Source organism: Squalius cephalus (genome assembly GCF_949319135.1).
Source record: "Squalius cephalus genome assembly, chromosome: 1".
Taxonomy (NCBI): domain Eukaryota; kingdom Metazoa; phylum Chordata; class Actinopteri; order Cypriniformes; family Leuciscidae; genus Squalius; species Squalius cephalus.
This window is the reverse complement of record NC_137122.1, coordinates 67,480,284-67,506,377: the sequence shown is the minus strand read 5'-3', so window position 1 is coordinate 67,506,377 and position 26,094 is coordinate 67,480,284. Positions and strand designations below refer to the sequence as shown.

Genomic DNA, 26,094 nt, shown 5'->3' with positions numbered 1-26,094 from the left:
AGCTGGCACTTCTGAGGGGAAAGTAGCGGACAGGTGCAAAGTCATTTCTCACAAGTCTAGGCCACAGACTCCATCATCTTTCCATTCCTTCCTTCATGTTTCCTCTTGTTTTTTTCTGTTTCTCCAAGAGAAAAGGTCTGCCCGTCCATGCAGAAAGGAGTTCCTCAAACTCTTCACTGAGCCTCATCTAGATAGAAGCCAAATATGTTTCTACTTTCACTAAATGCAGCAATATCTAGAAGGTGTGGTTCATTCAACCATGTCTACTAAGGCAACACAGATGGATTTAGCCATGAACCGAGTCTAGGCCCTGTCGGAAGAGCCCTAATCCAACAGAGATCCATACTTCTGGAGGCAGGAGCTAGTTGTGTCTCCATTCATGTCGAGTTCATGAATCAGAATTGCTCTTCGAACCAGTTCTTTTCAGTGAACTGGTTGGATCATTAGGTCACGACTCGACTCTTGAAATGAGCCAAGAACCCGGGGTGGTTTACCATAAAGCAAGTTATGTGACATACCCGGGTAAGTTTACTCAGAGTAAGCATCAGATAACATCAACTTTCAGTTCCAAAAAATAGGTAACTTTAAGGGTATGCAAGTTGAAGTGTTGTACAGTTATTCTGGTGCAACTTCACAAAATCAACAAGGTGCATGGAAGGAAAAAACAAGTGTATTTTTGACGAATACCAGCAACACAGCACTCAGGCCTTCATCAGGGCTAAAAGATCGCCGGTGCACAAAGACTCTTTGAGATAAAATTCTAATTTTCAAATAACCATTAAGCAAGTCAGATGGCATCCACTAATCACGTAACATAACGGGCTATGTTAGTAGCCATATAGCCACTTACTCTGAACACAACCTGCTCCGGAGCAGCTCATGTCTTAGAGTTAGTTTGTTTCAGGACGTTTTTACACTGGCAGTTTAGTTTGGACTGTGGCACGGTTCACATGAAAACATGCTAATGTGAAAGCTGTTATGTGGACCCAGGAGGGCACTGAGGTACTGAACCCGACACTTCCTTCGATTCGGTTCGGTTACACTCGATCTGTGCCACGATTCACATGAATGTAAAGGCAACACGGGTGCACACATGTTCAGGAAGTGACCTGCGCATGTGTTTTAGCCGATTATGATGTATTTAGTTCAATAAAACACATGTACGGGATTATAGTGTTAATGATTTACCTTGGATACGAGCGAGAGTGAGCCTGCAGTGTATTCGCTCATAGCGAGTGCAATCAGAACGGTAAATGAATGTCAATCCACTGTCTACTCTAATTAATAAAAAAAGCACAATATAATGACCCGGATTCTGTTTTCTATCATGCGCCATGTGTGTTTGTGATGACTTAAAACGCACACAAACGCACCAGGGTTCGGTAGAATCAAGTTGAGTGTGAAACCAGACCAGCGCTGCGAGGGAACCGGGAACAATCGCGCTCGGGCTCGGACTGCAGCAAACCAGCCCAGTGTGAAACCAGACCAACGCTGCGAGGGAACCGGGAACAATCGCGCTCGAGCTCGGACCACAGCAAACCAGCCCAGTGTGAAACCAGACCAACGCTGCGGGGGAACCGGGAACAATCGCGCTCGGGCTCGGACCGCAGCTAACCAGACCAGTATGAAACCAGACCAGCGCTGCGGGGGAACCAGGAACAATCGCGCTCGGGCTCGGACCGCAGCAAACCAGCCCAGTGTGAAACCAGACCAACGCTGCGGGGGAACCGGGAACAATCGCGCTCGGGCTCGGACCGCAACAAACCAGCTCAGTGTGAAACCAGACCAACGCTGCGAGGGAACCGGGAACAATCGCGTTCGAGCTCAGACCGCAGCAAACCAGACCAGTGTGAAACCAGACCAACGCTGCGGGGGAACCGGGAACAATCGCACTCGAGCTCGGACCGCAGCAAACCAGACCAGTGTGAAACCAGACCAACGCTGCGGGGGAACCGGGAACAATCACGCTCGAGCTCGGACCGCAACAAACCAGCTCAGTGTGAAACCAGACCAGCGCTGCGGGGGAACCGGGAACAATCACGCTCGAGCTCGGACCGCAGCAAACCAGACCAGTGTGAAACCAGACCAACGCTGCGGGGGAACCGGGAACAATCGCGCTCGGGCTCGGACCGCAACAAACCAGCTCAGTGTGAAACCAGACCAGCGCTGCGAGGGAACCGGGAACAATCACGCTCGAGCTCGGACCGCAGCAAACCAGCCCAGTGCGAAACCAGACCAACGCTGCGAGGGAACCGGGAACAATCACGCTCGAGCTCGGACCGCAGCAAACCAGACCAGTGTGAAACCAGACCAACGCTGCGGGGGAACCGGGAACAATCGCGCTCGGGCTCGGACCGCAACAAACCAGCTCAGTGTGAAACCAGACCAGCGCTGCGAGGGAACCGGGAACAATCACGCTCGAGCTCGGACCGCAGCAAACCAGCCCAGTGCGAAACCAGACCAACGCTGCGAGGGAACCGGGAACAATCACGCTCGAGCTCGGACCGCAGCAAACCAGACCAGTGTGAAACCAGACCAACGCTGCGGGGGAACCGGGAACAATCACGCTCGAGCTCGGACCGCAGCAAACCAGACCAGTGTGAAACCAGACCAACGCTGCGGGGGAACCGGGAACAATCGCGCTCGGGCTCGGACCGCAACAAACCAGCTCAGTGTGAAACCAGACCAGCGCTGCGAGGGAACCGGGAACAATCACGCTCGAGCTCGGACCGCAGCAAACCAGCCCAGTGCGAAACCAGACCAACGCTGCGAGGGAACCGGGAACAATCACGCTCGAGCTCGGACCGCAACAAACCAGCTCAGTGTGAAACCAGACCAGCGCTGCGAGGGAACCGGGAACAATCACGCTCGAGCTCGGACCGCAGCAAACCAGCCCAGTGCGAAACCAGACCAGCGCTGCGAGGGAACCGGGAACAATCGCGCTCGAGCTCGGACCGCAGCAAACCAGCCCAGTGCGAAACCAGACCAACGCTGCGGGGGAACCGGGAACAATCGCGCTCGAGCTCGGACTGCAGCAAACCAGCCCAGTGTGAAACCAGACCAACGCTGCGGGGGAACCGGGAACAATCGCGCTCGAGCTCGGACCGCAGCAAACCAGCCCAGTGTGAAACCAGACCAACGCTGCGGGGGAACCGGGAACAATCGCGCTCGAGCTCGGACCGCAGCAAACCAGCCCAGTGTGAAACCAGACCAACGCTGCGGGGGAACCGGGAACAATCGCGCTCGAGCTCGGACTGCAGCAAACCAGCCCAGTGTGAAACCAGACCAACGCTGCGAGGGAACCGGGAACAATCGCGCTCGAGCTCGGACCGCAGCAAACCAGCCCAGTGTGAAACCAGACCAACGCTGCGGGGGAACCGGGAACAATCGCGCTCGAGCTCGGACTGCAGCAAACCAGACCAGTGTGAAACCAGACCAACGCTGCGAGGGAACCGGGAACAATCGCGCTCGAGCTCGGACTGCAGCAAACCAGACCAGTGTGAAACCAGACCAACGCTGCGAGGGAACCGGGAACAATCGCGCTCGAGCTCGGACTGCAGCAAACCAGCCCAGTGTGAAACCAGACCAACGCTGCGGGGGAACCGGGAACAATCGCGCTCGAGCTCGGACTGCAGCAAACCAGCCCAGTGTGAAACCAGACCAACGCTGCGGGGGAACCGGGAACAATCGCGCTCGGATCGCAGCAAACCAGCCCAGTGTGAAACCAGACCAACGCTGCGGGGGAACCGGGAACAATCGCGCTCGGGCTCGGACCGCAGCAAACCAGACCAGTGTGAAACCAGACCAACGCTGCGAGGGAACCGGGAACAATCGCGCTCGAGCTCGGACTGCAGCAAACCAGCCCAGTGTGAAACCAGACCAACGCTGCGGGGGAACCGGGAACAATCGCGCTCGAGCTCGGACTGCAGCAAACCAGCCCAGTGTGAAACCAGACCAACGCTGCGGGGGAATCGGGAACAATCGCGCTCGGATCGCAGCAAACCAGACCAGTGTGAAACCAGACCAACACTGCGAGGGAACCGGGAACAATCGCGCTCGGATCGCAGCAAACCAGCCCAGTGTGAAAACACCCTCAGAGGTGTTCAGCGCATGATGAGGCTCCAGTGAACATTACAGATTTCACACAATATTATATTATAGATTTATATATCATAACACTACATTATTTAATGTTATTTTATTGTATTTGATTTATCTTTTTCTTCTCACACATTATAGACTTGCTTTCAAAAGGTTTTTGAATGAAAGTGGAATGCATATGTGATGCATCTCACAACAAATGTGGAAATGTTTTACAGCCATATTATCTTTAAAAGTACAGACTGTTTTTGGGGTCAATCCATCTCTCTTTTTTAAATTTATATATTTAGCATCAAACAAATAATATTAGTCTTATTCAAAGTAATAAAAAAAATGATTAAATTATAGAAAAGATAACAAAACCGCCCACTAGGTGGCGATATGCGATACGAATGTAAATCGCGCTTCTTAGCGTCCGTTTCCATGTTCACTCCTGGATTTGCCGAAGTTGACTGAACTCGACCCAGGCCGCGGAGGATAAATGTGAGGGTAAGTTAACCTTGCTTTCTGGAATACACCCCCGGAGTAATATGATGCTGGAGCAACTGAGGTCTAGGTTTGCCTCTGTAATAAACTGCTCTGACTAGTTTAGAAATCAGGCTGAATGATCCTGTCCCAACAGTTCTGGAGTAACAGTAAACTGAACTGAGGTCCACAGGTTTGCAAGTACACAGTCCTCGGGATCATTGAACCGTATTTCGGACACAAATCCAGAGAGCCTTGATGATAGATTTCCGCAGTGAAGCCATTACGTGATGACATAAGAAGAACTACTCAATTGTTTTGAAGAATTGGTTTGTAAATTAATTACGTCAAAATCCAGTACTATGCAGTTCTTCTTTGCTAATCACTGTACCCTGGAGATCTGCAATTACAGCATTTGGAGATCCACACACTATCATGATCCAGACTGGAGTGTTGGGACAACCGTTTTACAACAGGGGAGTATTAATATGACCATTGGAGTGTCTCGCTGTTTGAAAACATCACTTAGGGTCGTCCACAAACATAGCATTATAAAAGTACATGGAGGAACAATACAAGCATGAACGCTATACTTCTCTCACACACACACACACACACACACTGACAGCCACAGAATCTGCAAGCGTGAACAGGAGTGGGGGACATGATTTAGCAGTTGACTTTCACTGTTTGTCTCCCAGTTTTTAACACTGGGGCTCGAAATAAAGCTGAGAAGTTTCCCAGCACTACAGTGTGTGTGAGGAACGGTGCTTGACGCTCAGAGCAGAGTGAGGAGGAACCCACCGGCTGATCCCACACACACACCCACACCAAAACTCAACCGCTACTTAATATTGAACAATATTACTGTTTTTACTGTATCTGATCATATCAATAGCCTTTGAAATAAATGCATCGAGGTGAGAGTAAGAGACTTACAAAAACACACAAACTTTTGAGCGGTAGTGTAGATGATTTGCCCATTTTATAATCGGTGAAAAAGTCGGCTTTTCTCATCAGGTAATTGTGGTAATTTGGCGATACAGAGAGGGCAGACACACATCTGTGATCTATTAAACATGAAATTTCAGGTAGCTCATGAGGAACACATGTGTAGCCCACGTTCTGCCCAAAATTACATTTCCACAACATTACTTGCACAAATAAACACAGAGAGACAGAGAGTAACTGAGCAATTTCTATTTTACCCTACTACCACAGATTTATTATATTGTTGTTGCTGTTGTACTGTTGATTTGAACTTATAGACTGAAAATACTGAGAGCATTTCAATGAAAGTAATTCATAATGATTAAAGAATTGAAAAAGAAAGACACACGTTCATGGACTGTAAGTGAAAGCTGTAGCTTTCAAAATGTAGCTTGTAATGTTTGTAATGCTAATAATGATGTTTTTAACCCTTTTTTAAATGCAAAAGATTAAAATATAAGCCACATAAGCAATGCGGAATACAAAATCAAAGTAAAAACAAGTAAACAAAAATGTAAAAATGCAGAAATAAAATAAAACAATACAATCATGGAATAAATAAACTGTACAGTTAATATAAATAATCTTTGTTTGTTCTTTTTAAATCCATGAGATAAGATATTTTAACTTCAATAAAAACATTCACTTGTAAATGTTTTGTATTTACTTATTTGTTTTCAATTACAAATTAGCATAAAGAATACTAATATATGCATTTAAAGTAAAGTTTGCAAGGGGTGGTTTAAAGTCCCCTCAATAATCAAATAAAATTAAACAGTTTAATAAAAAAAATATTGGTGTTTAGTATTGAGAGATTCTACAATGCACTTTTTTATTACTGTGTATGTTAGAGACATTCCTTTAAAGTCTCGTCTATAAAAAGCCATTGAACATTTCCATCATTGACGCACAAGATAACATGTGACAACAAGCCCAAACAAAGCTGTTTTGGTTTTTGTAGATGCAAAGCCTATTACATTTTTGCAGAGGTGCTCGAGCTCCCGTGATTACTGTGCTGTGCTGAGATTTCAACAAAAAAATTGTGATCATGATAAAAGCCATTTTCAGCGAAGTTCATAGTTTGATTTGAAGTAAACGGAGTTCAGTTGTTTGTAGGCTGTGCTACTGAATGAAGGAAGGTTTGAGTCCCTGAACTCCTGTCGCCCCCTATCGGTCACACAACGAACAGACTGTGACTGCTATTCATGCAACACACACACACACACACACACACACACACACACACACACACACACACACACACACTCAACTACACTTATGAACTCATTTGGCATTTAGATGTACCAAATGGAGCACTGCAGAAAACTGACTCCAGATGGAAAACAGAATCTCGAGTGATTTTGCGCTTCAGGTGAAGTTTATACTTTCAACATAATAAAAGAAACATAAAAGCACATTAGGCTATATATACTACTATATACTACATAAATGTGCAGTTTGTTATTTGTACCAGCTGGCCGAAATTATTTTCGTTGGTGTATAGACAAGTATTTTTAGTTTTGAATAAAACCAGTTCACTTAGCTTTAACCACATATATCTAAGTTTATGCATTTGTGCATAATGTGTGTGTGTGTGTGTGAGAGAGAGAGAGAGAGAGAGAGAGAGAGAGAGAGAGAGAGAGAGAGAGAGAGAGAGAGAGAGAGAGAGAGAGAGAGATCGTGTTCTGCTCCGCCTCCATTCATCCATATATAAGTGATGTGATTTGGAGAGAGAGGGAGCAGAACCTCTCCATATCTCGACACACTAACACACACTCAGGCAGGATTTGTCGTCCTCATCTCAGTGATATATGTCGTGTGCTGCATGTGTTTGTTTTCCCGCGAGCCGCAGATCTGAGCAGTTCTGAGGAACTTTGGACACTTTTGCGCAGGAGCGCGCGCGCGTTCAACACACTCGCCTGAACTCCTGCAGGAGGATTTTACCACTGCACGACAGTTTTCTTCACTCTTCTGCATGAATCTCTTCGACTCCTACCTGAAAATGAGCGACGAGCAGGACAAGAGTCTGTCCGACGCGCCCAGCCCGAGCATGTCCGAGGACTCGGCCGGGTCTCCGTGTCCCTCCGGCTCGGGCTCGGACAGCGAGAGCACCCGAGCGGAACAGCACCTGAGAGAGTTTAAGAAGGACGAGGAGGACAAGTTCCCCGTGTGCATCAGAGACGCGGTGTCTCAGGTCCTGAAGGGGTACGACTGGACCCTGGTGCCCATGCCTGTCCGAGTCAACGGCTCCAGCAAGAGCAAACCGCACGTCAAGAGACCCATGAACGCGTTCATGGTCTGGGCTCAAGCCGCGCGCAGGAAACTGGCGGACCAGTATCCGCACCTCCACAACGCCGAGCTCAGCAAAACACTCGGCAAACTCTGGAGGTAACAGATGCAGTTTACTTCATTTCATTTCATTGCATTGCATTTATTTATTTTTTATTTGATTCTAGAAAAGTCCGAAATCCATAAGTCAGAACAATACTTATTTATTTTAGTAGCCGAGGCAAACTCTGGAAAACTTTGCGTTTGCATTGTAAATATTAGATTAACTAAATAATGCTAATAAACCACTTTTCAAGCTTGAGAAAAGATGAATGTATAGGATAGTTTAACTGGAAATAGGCAAACTAACCCTTACTTTGCATTGCACATTAGGGTAGAGAAAGTTCAAATGTGTTGACGGGGAAAATATTTGGTCAATGTCAATGTTGTTCTGGATATAAAATGGCTTCATTTTCGAGTTTTCAGGTTTATTTCAGTAAAGCTAAATATTATTTAGTAAAAAATAAATAATAATTTAAAGAACACTTAGTTTTTTTATTGTTAACTGGAGAAGGTAAATCTGATTATTGATCATTTTAATGGATGTTTGCAGACTACTGAATGAGGGAGAGAAGCGTCCGTTTGTGGAGGAGGCCGAGCGTCTCAGGGTCCAGCACAAGAAAGACCACCCCGACTACAAGTACCAGCCCAGGCGAAGAAAATCAGTGAAGAACGGCCAGACCGACGGCGAGGATGGCGAGCAGACGCACATCTCTCCCAATGCCATATTCAAAGCCCTGCAGCAGGCCGACTCTCCGGCGTCCAGCATGGGCGAAGTGCATTCCCCGGCAGACCACTCAGGTACTTCAACTTCTTAATCGCCTCAACTACTGGATTCTTTTTAAAAGTTTTCTGTTTTTGCAGTTAAAACGGTGTCGTGTTAGTGGCCCCTAAGATAATGATCTTTGCAACGGAAGTGAATCAATCAAAAACTAACTTTAGCTGGACAATAACTTTATTCTAGAGCTGCTGTAAAGCCAAAACAATCTCTGTTACTTTAATTTCCTATTATCTCTGAAAAGCTGCTTTGAAACAATCTATATAGTTAAAAGCGCTGTATAAATGAAGGTGACTTGACTTGACTGGAGTCCTGTACCCTTGCAAACTACAGACGCTTATGTAACGCCTGCAGGGAAACTCATAAATCTTATCTGGCCTTCTTAACGTCGCTGTGTATCTTTATCAGCTTTCTGGTTGCGTCAGCAACATAATGTGTGCCAGGTACTACATTTCTTTTTTTTTTAATTTCTTCTTGTCTCCGTTTTGAAAAGCAGGTCAGTCCCAAGGTCCCCCCACGCCTCCCACAACCCCCAAAACAGATGTGCCGTCCAGCAAAGCGGACTTGAAGCGCGAAGGCCGTCCGCTGCAGGAGGGCATCGACTTCGGCGCCGTAGACATCGGCGAGCTGAGCAGCGACGTCATCTCCAACATGGAGCCGTTCGACGTCAACGAGTTCGACCAGTACCTGCCTCCTCATGGACACCCCGGGGTCCCGGTCTCCAACAGTGGCCAGGCGTACTCCTCCGGCTACGTGCTCGGCTCTCAGGCCGGATCGGCTCACACCTGGATGTCCAAGCACTCGCTGAGTGGCGAGCCACCCCAGCAAAGGACTCAGATCAAGACGGAGCAGCTGAGTCCCGGCCACTACAGCGAGGGATCCCCACAGCACGCCAGCTACGCCACCTTCAACCTGCAGCACTACAGCTCCCCCTACCCCTCCACCGCCCGCCCGCAGTACGAGTACGAGCACCAGAGCCCTGCTAGCTCCTACTACAGCCAGTACCCCGCCTTCAGCTACATGAGCCCCAGCCAGAGGCCCATTTACACCCCCATCGCGGACACGGCGGGCGTCCCGTCGGTGCCTCCACCACACAGCCCTCAGCACTGGGAGCAGCAGCAACCGGTCTACACCCAGCTGTCCCGGCCCTGAGACCCTCCTGAGACCCACCTGAGACTCTCCTGAGACTCTCCTGAGACCCTCCTGAGACTCTCCTGAGACTTTCCTGAGACACTCCTGAGACCCTCCTGAGACTCTCCTGAGACCCTCCTGAGACTCTCCTGAGACTTTCCTGAGACCCTCCTGAGACTCTCTTGAGACTTTCCTGAGACCCTCCTGAGACCCTCCTGAGACTCTCCTGAGACTTTCCTGAGACACTCCTGAGACCCTCCTGAGACTCTCCTGAGACCCTCCTGAGACTCTCCTGAGACCCTCCTGAGACTCTCATTCAAAATCCTGGAGATCTTTCAAAGAACTCAAACTCACGGAATGGCTCCCGACTGTGCCTTTTTTACATTGCTTGGAGTTGTGATTATATTTTTCTAGATATAATGAAGAGAAATCCTCTGTGAGGACAGATCAAGATAATTATTTTAGTATGTACTGTGTATGTGTTTTTTTCTTCTCAGTTTTGTTGGATTGGGGGATTTATACGCAGCTGTCTGTGACCTCCTTCACTGATGATATTTTTGTAAAGACTCCTTTTGCCTGATATTTTCCTCTGTATATATTTGTGAGGGGTTCTTAAAACTTGGGCAGAGTACGTGCAAGTTAGCTGGAGAAAGATGTACAGTCTGAACTCGAACGCTTCTAGAGTCCGTGCCTAAGCGTGTTTGCCATATTTGAGCTGGTGTTTCCGTGAAAACTGCCTTCATCCATCTGTGCCTATAGAGATCGTGGAGGAGAAACAGGAAGTGCCCTTTGACCTGAGGCTCCTCCGTAGCTCCCCATTGGTCAGATTGACATTCCTTCAGATGCCATGGAGTCTTAACCTCTTTAATTTATTCATTAGTGTTTGTTTGACTTGAAAGTAATACTATCATGTACTTGGGCTTTGTACGACTAATTTGTGATAAAATGTTTCCAGAGATGATTATGAATTTAGTTGTAGTGCAAACTTTAACCATCTCATTTATTTATCATTTGTTAATGTTTCCATTTTTAAATTTTAAAAAATGTTCTTTTGATAATCTAGTTGAGAGCCGATCATAATTGTGAGACTTGATCAAACCTGTCATAGAAACAACTGGAACTTCTGCAGGCTGTTGGCTACATCTCTATGAAAACACCAGCATTTATTTCTTTCCCTTGTTCTTTATTTCATTCAAATAAACTGTAAAACATGCCACCGTCTTAAAAGAAGCTTATCTTTTGTATCATTATTTGCAATAAAAAGAAAGATATAGAAAATATCCTTTGTTTTAGAATGTGTCTTTCTCAAACAGCCTAAATCAGGCTTGATGTCTTTTTGTGGGATGTTTATGACATTAACACACCACTATAACACAGCGATCTACTCATCCAACATTAAAGAGGAAGAAGAGAATAAAAACAAGACAATTCAATACACATGCAATGAATTCAACTTTTATTAACATGAAACACGATGTAGAATGGCGTCTGTAAAAGAGAGATGATAAAGATCCAGCTGATAAAGCGATCAGACTCTCACTGCTCATCTTTCATCAGGAGGAACACAGGAACTCCAGCGTTCGGCTGTACAAACAGCAGTGATTTCATCAGTCATCAGGAGATCAGTGAAGCGACACGCATCGCTGTGTCGTAGCTAATTAAACAACAGCGAGAAAACACATCTGTGAGCCGCAGAACAATATGTTTGATGACAGAAATGGTCAAGAAAATGAGTGCATGATAGACACAGCTGGATTCTTGCCTTTAACCTGTTCTGAAAGGCCGCTTTAGGGAGACTATGGCTGCGTTTGCACTGCAGGTCTTGATGCACAGTTGTGATTTGTTGACTATATCAGATTGTTTTGAGGCTTACATCAGCTCACATCTTCTTTTAGTAGTGACCCATATCCGATATCTGCATTTACACTGTACACCTGTCGAAACAACCCAAGGTAGACGTACTGACCCGGAAATTGGTCTCTGAAGGTGCATTGCACATCTCCCAGTCATATCAGGTTTATCTCCAGGCCTAAAACCGACCAGAGAATATCTGAATCAGGCTTATAGGTTCGTTGGTCATATCCGATCTGAATCGGGTCACTTGAACCATGTAATGTATGTGGCCTACAATGTCCCTCCATCAGTGTAAGTTCATCAGTTAAACTTTGGATTAACAGCACTAATGTATTTGTGCAAAATGGTTTTATACCAAGCATTTTACATCAAAATGGCAAAAAAGGAAACATTTTATTTTAAAACAAGTAGAAACAAATCAGCTAATGCATATAAAGTAGCAATTCAAAAACATAACATTGTGTGAATTTTAATCTAAATCTAAGAAAACATCTTTTTGGTTATATCCCCATTTATAAAAATGATATGTATATCAAATCTTTTTATTTTATTTTATTTTTTTATGTAGGCCTACACAGTGTCCCATTTTGTGTAATCTTTTCTAGAAGACCCACAAAGTGAGTGAGTGTGTGTGTGTGTGTGTGTGTGTGTGTGTGTGTGTGTGTGTGTGTGTGTGTGTGTGTGTGTGTGTGTGTGTGTGTGTGTGTGTGTGTTTGTGTGTCAAATGAAACAAAACTGGTGTAATTTAACATGCATTCATTGGTGTCCAGATCGAATGGTAAGCTGGAAGTGAAATGTCAGAAGTGAACTGTTTTTGACTGTCAGCTCAGGCTGAGGCTCATGTATGATAGTGATTTCACTCAAATGCTGTAACACAGAAGGTTTAACCAATTCAGTTTAAACCACTGTCCAGTCTGCTAAATTTCACAACTGTAATAAAGATTTAGGCAGCGAAGCGTTTGATGGAATGGGAATGTCCCATCAGAGAGACAGGAAAGGATCCCAGTGTTTCCCAGAGGGACTCATCATTATTCCACACACACATCGGCCCTATGGGTGGTCCCTCTGACTGAACACACTCCACTGATAAACCACAAAACACTGGAGAAATCATTAACACAGCGGAATATTAAGATCTTAAAATCTCGAGATTTAGTATCCAGACTGATTAATCTATTGAAGACAAACTTATCAGGAACTCTGCATTCACTGGAATTATAGCAGTCATTACATTTGGCATGAAATGGAAGTTGCAATCGTCTCTTACTGTGACGGATATCAGGGAAACAATGCAGCAGTGCAGACCAAATGTGGGCGGGGCTTGATTGTGTCTGTCGGGAATTGATTGGATGGTTGTGGTTTGCTATTGGTGGATCTCATGTGAGTGACAGGTTGCCCCGCCCTCGTCATCAGAGAAGTCAAGTCACCTTTATTTATACAGCACTTTTTACAATACAGATCGTTTCAAAGCAGCTTTACAGAGATAACAGGACAATAGGCTAATGCAACTAAGTTTCCAGAATAAAATAGCGTCACAGTCCAGCTTAAGTAAGTTCAGTGATGGTTCATTTTGTTGTAAAAAAGTTATTAATTTAGTTCATTTATATATATATATATACAGCCGCTCTGGAGAAAACTGTGATGTCATCGTCCAGCTCAGTTCAGTTCTTGTATAATAGTGTAAATGCATGCAGATCAATAATATTGTTGAATATTAAATTAAATGTTAAATGTAGGCCCGGTTTCACAGACAGGGCTTAGACTAAGCCAGGATTAGACCATAGATCAATTAGGACATTTAAGTAATTTTTATAAACATGCTTAGAAAAAAACATTACCGATGTGCATCTTAAAACTAAAAAGGCACTGATATATTTTTAAGATCAGTCAGTGCAAGTTTATTTCAGTGGAAACAGCTCAGACTTACATTTTAGTCTAGGACTAGTCTTAAGCCCTGTCTGTGAAACCAGGGGGTAATGTCCCGAACTAAGCAAGCCAAGCCAATGGCAACAAAGGTGGAAAAAGGCGACAGACAGACTTCAATAATATTGTTGAATATTAAATGTCCCCAACTAAGCAAGCCAAAAGCCTACAAAAATGACACTGGCAAGGAACTAAAACTCCATCAGTGACAGAATGGAGAATAAACCCTTGGGAGAACCCAGACTCAGTCGCCCAGTTCTCCTCTGGCCAACGAGCGAACAGTGTATGATTATGATCCAGGAGCATTACAGGTCAGAGGTCAGATTCGATCTGTACATTCAGAATATTATCCAGTTCCATCTGGTTGAAGATCAGAGTCACGCCGGTATGGAGATGGGTTTGTTGAGGATCAGTGCCGATGGCTGTCGTGTCAATGAGAGGCTAGTTGACACAATCTCTGCTGACACTTCAGGGATGTGTTGTGGTCGTGTCCAGGCGCAGGTCCTCCATCTGATCTGGATACGGCCCGGATCCGGCTCACTACATCATGTGTTGTGGTCGTGTCTAGGTGCAGGTCCTCCATCTGATCTGGATACGGCCCGGATCCGGCTGACTACATCATGTGTTGTGGTCGTGTCCAGGCGCAGGTCCTCCATCTGATCTGGATACGGCCCGGATCCGGCTGACTACATCATGCGTTGTGGTCGTGTCCAGGCGCAGGTCCTCCATCTGATCTGGATACGGCCCGGATCCGGCTGACTACATCATGCGTTGTGGTCGTGTCTAGGTGCAGGTCCTCCATCTGATCTGGATACGGCCCGGATCCGGCTGACTACATCATGCGTTGTGGTCGTGTCCAGGCGCAGGTCCTCCATCTGGTCTGGATATGGCCCGGATCCGGCTGACTACATCATGTGTTGTGGTCGTGTCTAGGCGCAGGTCCTCCATCTGATCTGGATACGGCCCGGATCCGGCTGACTACATCATGTGTTGTGGTCGTGTCCAGGCGCAGGTCCTCCATCTGATCTGGATACGGCCCGGATCCGGCTGACTACAGTAAACCTCGGATTAAGCAGAAAGACTAACATAAGCATAGATGCCATTCTTCTTATGATGTAGCGAGTACATCAGGATTTATGGGAAGTGTTCCCGGTTCCAGCTGACCTAATCTATGCAGCCTAATAACCATTTAAATGATTTGAATAATAGGGATGTATAATTTTCTATATGAATGCCAGGTCAAAGAGATGTGTTTTTAGTCTAGCTTTGAACTGACAGAGTGTGTCTGCTTCCCGGACAATGGTAGGAAGACTGTTCCAAAGTTTTGGTGCTAAATAGGAGAAGGATCTACCGCCAGCAGTTGATTTTGATATTCTAGGTATTATCAACTGGCCGGAATTTTGAGATCGCAATAGACGTGACGGACTATAGTGCGTTAAGAGCTCGCTCAAGCACTGCGGAGCTAAACCATTCAGTGCTTTGTAAGTGATCAGCAATATTTTAAAATTGATGCGATGTTTAATAGGGAGCCAATGCAGTGTTGACAGAACCGGGCTAATATGGTCATACTTCCTGGTTCTGGTAAGAACTCGAGCTGCTGCGTTTTGAACTCGCTGTAGTTTGTTTATTAAGCATGCGGGGCAACCACCCAGTAGAGCAGGGGTGTCAAACTCAGTTCCTGGAGGGCCACAGCCCTGCAGAGTTTAGCTTCAACCCTAATTAAACACACCTGATCAGCTAATCAAGTCCTTCAGGCTTATTTGAAAACTGCAGGTGTGTGTGTGTTGAAGCAGGGTTGGAACAAAACTGTGTAGGGCTGTGGCCCTCCAGGAACTGAGTTTGACACCTGTGCAGTAGAGCATTACAATAATCTATCCTTGAGGTCATGAACGCATGAACTAATTGTTCTGCATTTGTCAATGAGAGCATATGGCGTAATTTAGATATATTTTTAAGGTGGAAAAATAGCTAGTCATCCAATTTTTTATATCAGCTATGCTTTCCGTTAATTTTGTGAATTGGTAAGTTTTGTCAGGCCGTGAAGAAATATACAGCTGAGTATCGTCGGCATAACAGTGAAAACTAAAGCCATGCTTCCTAATGATATCTCCTAAGGGTAGCATGTACAGAGTGAACAGCAGAAGAGATTAATTATTAAGAGTCAAGATTATGAGGGACATTCATTTAACACAAATCATTTATTAATAAAAACTGCAATGGTCCAGAATTGTCAATTTTTTATCAATTCATGGTGACTTCATTTGTGGTTTATGTTGTGTTCGAGGTATACAGGTGCTGGTCATAAAATTAGAATATCATCAAAAAGTTTATTTATTTCAAGAATTCAACTTAACAGGTGAAACTAATATATTATATAGACTCATTACATGCAAAGTGAGATATTTCAAGCCTTTATTTGTTATAATTTTGATGATTATGGTTTACAGCTTATGAAACCCACGAAATCAAAATCCCAGAAAATTAGAATATTACATGAAATCACACAGTAATTACACAGTGATACCATGGTCATTGAACCAGGTTTTGGTTATTTTGGCAGTGTGGGCCGGTGCAAATCCTGCTGGAGAGTGAAGTCAGCATCTCCATAAAGCTTGTCTACTGAAGGAAGCATGAAGTGCTCTGGAAATGTCCTGGTAGACGGCTGCGTTGAGTGGACAGCACAGTGGACCAACACCAGCCGATGACATGGCTCCCCAAACCAACACAGACTGTGGAAACTTCACACTGGACTTCAAGCATCTTGGATTGTGTGCCTCTCCATTCTTCCTCCAGACTCTGGGACCTTGGTTTCCAAATGAGATGCAAAATTTGCTCTCATCAGAAAAGAGGACTTTGGTCCACTGTGCTTTATTAAATCCAGAGTCAACGCAGCCGTCTACCAGGACATTTCCAGAGCACTTCATGCTTCCTTCATTTTCCAGCAGGATTTGCACCTGCCCACACTGCCAAAAGAACCAAAACCTGGTTCAATGACCATGGTATCACTGTGTAATTACTGTGTGATTTCATGTAATATTCTAATTTTCTGAGATTTTGATTCCGTGGTTTTCACAAGCTGTAAGCCATAATCATCAAAATTATAACAAATAAAGGCTTGAAATATCTCACTTGCATGTAATGAGTCTATATAATATATTAGTTTCACCTGTTAAGTTGAATTCTTGAAATAAATCAACTTTTTGATGATATTCTAATTTTATGACCAGCACCTGTACACTCCCTTGGGATCAAACCCAAACCTACAATTACTGGAAATTAGGAAATACATTACTGGTGTGCATCTCAAGACAAACAAATGCCTAATCCTGGCTTAATCTAAACCCTGTCCGTGAAACCAGGCCCTTAACTGTCAATGACTGCATGTTCATATCATTTTAATGAAATATTAATAACGTTATTAGTAAAGATAATATTAAATGAATTATAAAATATATATTAGTACTTGGAATTATAATTTCACGCCTCCATCAAAGTAATTTCCTTTGCTTCAGCGAGTGCATGATAATTCAGGATCTTTTAAGTTAATTAAGCAATCAGACAGTCCTGCAAATGCTCAATGAAGGAGGGAATCGAATCTCAAAGTCCTTAAAGGAAAGCCAGTTCACTCGGAGGCCATATTTTAACTTTGTGTTATTGTGTGTCACTTTTTTTTAAGTTATTGTGTTCACGGTTCTCTGATGTTTGTACATGATATGCAAGTAAACATAAAATATTGAATCTTTTTCAGTAAGTGTTTTATTTGTATAGTTTATTTAAAACAATTAATTTATTTTTTTAAAAAGTGTAATTATTTAGCGATATATTGAGGAATGATATTATTATCATTACTATTATTATTAGTAGTAGAAGTAGTAGTTTGCAATTACTTAAAAAACTCTCTTGTAAGAGATTTACTCTTGTAAATTACAACAGTAATTTGTTTTGTAAATATTGTAAATCTCTTTTTAATGTAATTATTTAAAATAAATGTAATGTTTTAATTCTAATATGCATGCCTTCAATTCTTCACTTATACAAATGTTCGAACCCTCAAGCTTTTAACATTTCACATCGTAAAGCTTCTATTTTGGCAGAATTCTGCTGAAATGCTTTAAACTTGATGAAGTGAATATGCAGATAAAGTAAAGCCAGATGTGAAAACACTGAATCATGAACACACACAGCACAACACACTAGAAACATAATCAAATCATCATATTTTCAGAAAGTTTTGGAATATTTTTCCTCTCCCCAAATTTGTTACTACCGAAACACAATAATGAATAATTTATTAACAAGGGTTTTATTGACCTATTAAGATTTTGTGTACATCTTTTTTGCATTTTTTGCTCTTTTATTAAAACAGTTTTCACAGGTAAATCAATAATAATTACAATTCTAACAATATTTTAAGTGTAACTTATGAGATTTGTTGTCTTTTGAATTCAATCTTTCTTTGCAAAAGGCATAAAGTTTATCATACTGATTTCAAAGTTAAGGATTCATTCATTTGAATATTCATAGGAACAAACACCATAACAACATCTTAGTTGATAATTAATATACTTTATTTTTATGTTTCGGTTGTGATAGTAATGTTTTGGTAGCGGATTACATAATTTTAACTCACATACTAAAACACTAATGATTTGCATAATAAAACATACTGAAATGCTAATGATTTGCAAAACTGTACTAAAATTTTATTTCCTCCAAATAAATGATTGTGTCCCTTTTTTTCCACTACCAAAACAATGATGTCACTACCGAAGTTTAGATACTTCAGAGCCTAGCTCAAAGATGCTAATCAGCACATGGTTAGCTAGCACAGTTCTGAATGGTTGTACACACACACACAAAAACTACATTTTATGGAATAACACCCAAAAAAGTGTGTTTAATTGACACATTGACGCTCCTTAAAGTGACACACGGGACAACCACCTCCCAATTGAAAGTACCCAATAAATTATGATTTTTTTAAATATATTAAGCTTATGAATATTTTAAATATTAGTGTGGGATTCAATAGATAATAGAAAGATCTTAGTTAACATCTAAGATTTTAACTTTTTGACTGTATTTTGGGTTGGGATGAAACTGAATGTTCTGAAAGTTAGCTTGCCCAAGGGGTCTAACAGCTTCGAAGGGCTGCATTGACCAGCATTAGTGTTAAAAGTATATAAATGTGTATTTTGTTGTAAAATGTCCGCTGGTTTGTCTAGATGAGACTCTTATTCCTCGGCTGGATCGTGTCGAGACTTTGAAGCTGCACTGAAACTCACATCTGGACCTTCGACCCGTTGGACCCCATTGAAGACACTATATGGAGAAACATCCTGGAATAATGTTTTCCTCAAAAACCTTCATTTCTTTTCCACTGAAGAAAGAAAGACATGAACATCTTGGATGACGTGGAGGAGAGTAAATGATCAGGAAATGTTAATTCTGAAGTGAACTCCTCCTTTAAGTCGTTTTAACTAGAATCAATGCTTCTAACCACATCCCAGAGGTGTAGTAGCAATCACGCACGTTTGCAAAGCTGTTTGCGAAAGTTTGTTGGAACTATGGTTTCGGGAAACGTTCAACAATGTTGTCAATGAAAGAACTTGCGACCACAGTTTGCTTACGATGCTTTTGGGAAACGCACAGTACACGCAAGTGAAGTTCATTTCCAGCATAAGATGTCTGTATTCTCAACTCAATGCCCAGATTCAATAATACACTGAGGAATAATCTTGATATAATTATGGGATTTTCCACCACTATCCTCCCAACTGTTTTCAATTATCATCCTTAAACGATTGTTCTTTGGCTCCAGCACACACACATGATGACATTACATGGTGTGAATGTCTTTATTGAAGTTGCCCTAAAATCTTCTTAATGCAGAAACGTTTTCTGATTGGGTCTCACAGTGTTGACGTTATTATTGATTTATCATGACATGCAGTATGAATCTACTAAATACAAAATTGGTTTATTTCTTTGGCTAATATTCGCATAGAAATCATGAATTAAGACATTCAGATGTGAAAATGCTTTGTTTTCAGAAGAGAAGGATTAATTCTGCAGGAAAGTGATTTAAAGACCAACTATTAGGAAAAGCGTGAAGTGGAAGAGACAGAAGATTGCTGTGCGTACTCTGAAACCTCTCTCTGAAAGCCAGAGCCAAACTGATAATATTTCACAGCTCCATTAAATATCTCAGCTGATTTATTCAGAAACATCATATATAAAATAAGTAAATAACTAGTAGTTTGACATGAATCCAGCAATTATTTTCTCCCACTCCCAACAGACTGACAAGTAGTGAATTGATTCATTTGGATGTTCATTTTAAAATCTAATTCACACATTCAAGTCATTTTAAAAAATAAAACTAAATAAATAAATAAAAAAATCTTGGGAAAATGGCTAAAATGTTTGGAAGTGTGTTTCCGCCACAGAACAAGCAAGGTAATTGTGACTTTTTATCTCACAATTCTCACAAACACAGTTGCGTGTTATAAAGTCAGAATTGCGAGGTTATTTACCGTTTTTAGTTATTATTGTGTGGCTTCCATACCCATGGGTGTCAAAAACAACCAAACAAGCTCTCTAGAATGAAAACGTGTGATTGTCAAACCATTTGACGAGGTCTTTAATAATCTCCCACTGACGACCAGAGAACAGTTGTCAGTCTTGTCTTGGGGTGTTGATTTCAGATATCCATACACACATATGATTTCAGATATCCATACACACATATGGTTATTAATATAATAACAAGTATTCTTATAATGTAACTGATTGCACTGCACGCCTATGTGTCTCGTAAAGCTTGATTGCGGTTTATTATACTGTAGTTTCACTAGTCTAAAAGCAGCTGCACAGGAGCGGGTCTGTGGTGTGTGTGTGTGTGTGTGTGTGTGTGTGTGTGTGTGTGCAGTGCCATGAAAGGTCCGACCCTGTGAATTTATGCTGTCTCTCGCTGTCACACATGGCTGCGCACTGAAGACACTGATTCCAGATGCTCTGTGTGTGTGTGTGTGTGTGTGTGTGTGTGTGTGTGTGTGAGCTCAGGGCAGCTGGAGGTCGTACTGAACATCAACATGCTTCAGCAACTGTTATCAGGATAATATTGAGTTAGAGAGGAGAGATTAAACACCACATGCTCACATTATGAGAAACAGTGTTAGCAACAAGCTAAACACACATAACGTCTCGTCCATGTGTGTAAGAGGAAAGTCTTCGTTCATGACATTTTGTCATCCGCTGATTTTTATTCTGTTGATGTCAAAGCCTGTGTGCAGAATCAAACTATACCAACTGCTGTAAGTTAACCCTTGGGAAAAAGCAGTACGATTAGCAGACTTTTAAAAGAGTGCTTTTACGGGAATAATAGACTTTAAAGTAAGAAATGAACGTGAAGTTTTCTGCCAAAACAAGCGTTTATGGCAAACTTGTACTCTGACTAAAACTTGAATGCATTTGCTTATATTTGCAATTGCACACTTGTAATGGTGTAGTACATTTAGTACATGTAAAACATTAACTTTAAATGTAATATCAAATAACATTATTATAATCAAGTACTTGAGTATCTTAGTCAAAACATCAAAGCAAGTGTTCTTCTTTAAAGCAAGACAAAACATTATGATTTCACATGTGCTTTTCAAAAGAGTCTTAAGTGGCCAATTACTTCATTCATATTTTACTTCGAGTACATTTAAAAAAAAAAAAAAAACTTATATTTTTGACGTTGAAGTGGATACTTTCTAAACCTGTATGAGTGTGTTTCTTCTGCTGAACACAAAAGAAGATCTGTTGAAGAATGTTGGTAACCAAACAGTTTCTGGTTGACTTCCACAGTATATTTGTTTTTCTTACTATGGGAGTCAATGGGGACAACGTTTGGGGTTTGTCCATATTTGACCCATAATCGGGTTAAAACAAACCAGCATTTGTTAGCGTGTACATATGGGTTGTGTGACATGCCCTCATCCTGGAACAAATCTATACAAGTTATAATGCAGTCCATACAATGAGCTACTGATAAAAACTAACATACAGTACCTATGAAATAACGTGCCCACAGTTTCGTGTGGTTCCTCTGAAGCACTTTGAAGGCTGTTAATCCGGAGACATGTGTGCAGTGCAGGCGTATGTCCCAGAATGCACTGCAGCTGTGCTGGACAGCGAGCTGGAGCTAATGGGAGCTTTACTGGGCAGCTGTGAGGAACAGGTGTGAGGAGACACGAGCAGAGCCATGTGTTCAACACTGACATCTGGACATCAGGAGCACCAGCAGCACAGAGGAGGATCTGGAGGAACTGGTGTGAGGAGATGCGAGCAGAGCCATGTGTTCAACACTGACATCTGGACATCAGGAGCACAGAGGAGGATCTGGAGGAACTGGTGTGAGGAGACGCGAGCAGAGCCATGTGTTCAACACTGACATCTGGACATCAGGAGCACCAGGAGCACAGAGGAGGATCTGGAGGAACAGGTGTGAGGAGACACGGGCAGAGCCATGTGTTCAACACTGACATCTGGACATCAGGAGCACCAGGAGCACAGAGGAGGATCTGGAGGAACTGGTGTGAGGAGATGCGAGCAGAGCCATGTGTTCAACACTGACATCTGGACATCAGGAGCACCAGGAGCACAGAGGAGGATCTGGAGGAACTGGTGTGAGGAGATGCGAGCAGAGCCATGTGTTCAATACTGACATCTGGACATCAGGAGCACAGAGGAGGATCTGGAGGAACTGGTGTGAGGAGATGCGAGCAGAGCCATGTGTTCAACACTGACATCTGGACATCAGGAGCACAGAGGAGGATCTGGAGGAACTGGTGTGAGGAGACGCGAGCAGAGCCATGTGTTCAACACTGACATCTGGACATCAGGAGCACCAGGAGCACAGAGGAGGATCTGGAGGAACTGGTGTGAGGAGACACGAGCAGAGCCATGTGTTCAACACTGACATCTGGACATCAGGAGCACCAGGAGCACAGAGGAGGATCTGGAGGAACTGGTGTGAGGAGACGCGAGCAGAGCCATGTGTTCAACACTGACATCTGGACATCAGGAGCACCAGCAGCACAGAGGAGGATCTGGAGGAACTGGTGTGAGGAGATGCGAGCAGAGCCATGTGTTCAATACTGACATCTGGACATCAGGAGCACAGAGGAGGATCTGGAGGAACTGGTGTGAGGAGACGCGAGCAGAGCCATGTGTTCAACACTGACATCTGGACATCAGGAGCACCAGGAGCACAGAGGAGGATCTGGAGGAACTGGTGTGAGGAGACACGAGCAGAGCCATGTGTTCAACACTGACATCTGGACATCAGGAGCACCAGGAGCACAGAGGAGGATCTGGAGGAACTGGTGTGAGGAGACGCGAGCAGAGCCATGTGTTCAACACTGACATCTGGACATCAGGAGCACCAGCAGCACAGAGGAGGATCTGGAGGAACTGGTGTGAGGAGATGCGAGCAGAGCCATGTGTTCAACACTGACATCTGGACATCAGGAGCACCAGGAGCACAGAGGAGGATCTGGAGGAACTGGTGTGAGGAGACACGGGCAGAGCCATGTGTTCAACACTGACATCTGGACATCAGGAGCACCAGGAGCACAGAGGAGGATCTGGAGGAACTGGTGTGAGGAGACACGAGCAGAGCCATGTGTTCAATACTGACATCTGGACATCAGGAGCACCAGGAGCACAGAGGAGGATCTGGAGGAACAGGTGTGAGGAGACACGGGTAGAGCCATGTGTTCAACACTGACATCTGGACATCAGGAGCACCAGGAGCACAGAGGAGGATCTGGAGGAACAGGTGTGAGGAGACACGAGCAGAGCCATGTGTTCAACACTGACATCTGGACATCAGGAGCACCAGGAGCACAGAGGAGGATCTGGAGGATCAGGTGTGAGGAGACGCGAGCAGAGCCATGTGTTCAACACTGACATCTGGACATCAGGAGCACAGAGGAGGATCTGGAGGAACAGGTGTGAGGAGACACGAGCAGAGCCATGTGTTCAACACTGACATCTGGACATCAGGAGCACCAGGAGCACAGAGGAGGATCTGGAGGATCAGGTGTGAGGAGACGCGAGCAGAGCCATGTGTTCAACACTGACATCTGGACATCAGGAGCACCAGCAGCACAGAGGAGGATCTGGAGGAACTGGTGTGAGGAGACACGGGCAGAGCCATGTGTTCAATACTGACATCTGGACATCAGGAGCACCAGCAGCACAGAGGAGGATCTGGAGGAACTGGTGTGAGGAGACACGGGCAGAGCCATGTGTTCAACACTGACATCTGGACATCAGGAGCACCAGGAGCACAGAGGAGGATCTGGAGGAACAGGTGTTGAGGAGACACGGGCAGAGCCATGTGTTCAACACTGACATCTGGACATCAGGAGCACCAGGAGCACAGAGGAGGATCTGGAGGAACAGGTGTTGAGGAGACACGGGCAGAGCCATGTGTTCAACACTGACATCTGGACATCAGGAGCACCAGGAGCACAGAGGAGGATCTGGAGGAACAGGGGTGAGGAGACGCGAGCAGAGCCATGTGTTCAACACTGACATCTGGACATCAGGAGCACCAGGAGCACAGAGGAGGATCTGGAGGAACAGGGGTGAGGAGACACGGGCAGAGCCATGTGTTCAACACTGACATCTGGACATCAGGAGCACCAGGAGCACAGAGGAGGATCTAGAGGAACAGGGGTGAGGAGACGCGAGCAGAGCCATGTGTTCAACACTGACATCTGGACATCAGGAGCACCAGGAGCACAGAGGTGGATCTGGAGGAACAGGTGTGAGGAGACGCGAGCAGAGCCATGTGTTCAACACTGACATCTGGACATCAGGAGCACCAGGAGCACAGAGGAGGATCTGCAGGAACAGGTGTGAGGAGACACGAGCAGAGCCATGTGTTCAACACTGACATCTGGACATCAGGAGCACCAGGAGCACAGAGGAGGATCTGGAGGAACAGGGGTGAGGAGACGCGAGCAGAGCCATGTGTTCAACACTGACATCTGGACATCAGGAGCACCAGGAGCACAGAGGAGGATCTGGAGGAACAGGGGTGAGGAGACGCGAGTGGAGCCATGTGTTCAACACTGACATCTGGACATCAGGAGCACCAGGAGCACAGAGGAGGATCTGGAGGAACAGGGGTGAGGAGACGCGAGCAGAGCCATGTGTTCAACACTGACATCTGGACATCAGGAGCACCAGGAGCACAGAGGAGGATCTGGAGGAACAGGTGTGAGGAGACACGGGCAGAGCCATGTGTTCAACACTGACATCTGGACATCAGGAGCACCAGCAGCACAGATGAGGATCTGGAGGAACTGGTGTGAGGAGACACGAGCAGAGCCATGTGTTCAACACTGACATCTGCACATCAGGAGCACCAGGAGCACAGAGGAGGATCTGGAGGAACTGGTGTGAGGAGACACGAGCAGAGCAATGTGTTCAACACTGACATCTGGACATCAGGAGCACCAGGAGCACAGAGGAGGATCTGGAGGAACAGGTGTGAGGAGACACGGGCAGAGCCATGTGTTCAACACTGACATCTGCACATCAGGAGCACCAGGAGCACAGAGGAGGATCTGGAGGAACAGGGGTGAGGAGACACGAGCAGAGCAATGTGTTCAACACTGACATCTGGACATCAGGAGCACCAAGAGCACAGAGGAGGATCTGGAGGAACAGGGGTGAGGAGACACGGACAGAGCCATGTGTTCAACACTGACATCTGGACATCAGGAGCACCAAGAGCACAGAGGAGGATCTGGAGGAACTGGTATGAGGAGACACGAGCAGAGCCATGTGTTCAACACTGACATCTGCACATCAGGAGCACCAGGAGCACAGAGGAGGATCTGGAGGAACAGGGGTGAGGAGACACGAGCAGAGCCATGTGTTCAACACTGACATCTGGACATCAGGAGCACCAGGAGCACAGAGGAGGATCTCTAGGAACTGGTGTGAGGAGACACGAGCAGAGCAATGTGTTCAACACTGACATCTGGACATCAGGAGCACCAAGAGCACAGAGGAGGATCTGGAGGATCAGGTGTGAGGAGACGCGAGCAGAGCCATGTGTTCAACACTGACATCTGGACATCAGGAGCACCAGCAGCACAGAGGAGGATCTGGAGGAACTGGTGTGAGGAGACACGGGCAGAGCCATGTGTTCAATACTGACATCTGGACATCAGGAGCACCAGCAGCACAGAGGAGGATCTGGAGGAACTGGTGTGAGGAGACACGGGCAGAGCCATGTGTTCAACACTGACATCTGGACATCAGGAGCACCAGGAGCACAGAGGAGGATCTGGAGGAACAGGTGTTGAGGAGACACGGGCAGAGCCATGTGTTCAACACTGACATCTGGACATCAGGAGCACCAGGAGCACAGAGGAGGATCTGGAGGAACAGGGGTGAGGAGACGCGAGCAGAGCCATGTGTTCAACACTGACATCTGGACATCAGGAGCACCA

General features: G+C 44.9%; 1 protein-coding gene across 2 annotated transcripts; it reads left to right on the top strand.

Annotated features, from left to right (window-relative positions):
• The first annotated feature begins 7,292 nt into the window (after positions 1 to 7,292).
• Positions 7,293 to 10,855, top strand: LOC307169843 (transcription factor Sox-9-A-like). Of its 2 annotated transcripts, none has more exons than XM_079890685.1 (3): positions 7,293 to 7,944; positions 8,438 to 8,685; positions 9,159 to 10,855. In XM_079890685.1, exons 1-3 carry the CDS (start codon positions 7,532 to 7,534, stop codon positions 9,812 to 9,814), a joined length of 1,317 nt encoding a protein of 438 aa, XP_079746811.1. In that variant the 5' UTR covers positions 7,293 to 7,531; the 3' UTR covers positions 9,815 to 10,855. The 2 variants fall into 2 exon arrangements, with proteins under 2 accessions (XP_079746811.1, XP_079746810.1); XM_079890684.1 differs by having other exon boundaries at positions 9,156 to 10,855.
• The last annotated feature ends 15,239 nt before the right edge of the window (positions 10,856 to 26,094 follow it).

What these genes read in the sequence shown, in the direction of transcription:
- LOC307169843 (XM_079890684.1), top strand. Translation starts at nt 7,532, where the DNA reads ATGAATCTCTTCGACTCCTACCTGAAAATGAGCGACGAGCAGGACAAG. An exon ending in ACACTCGGCAAACTCTGGAG is followed by an intron (nt 7,945 to 8,437) that starts GTAACAGATGCA and finishes GGATGTTTGCAG; the next exon opens with ACTACTGAATGAGGGAGAGA. An exon ending in TTCCCCGGCAGACCACTCAG is followed by an intron (nt 8,686 to 9,155) that starts GTACTTCAACTT and finishes CGTTTTGAAAAG; the next exon opens with CAGGTCAGTCCCAAGGTCCC.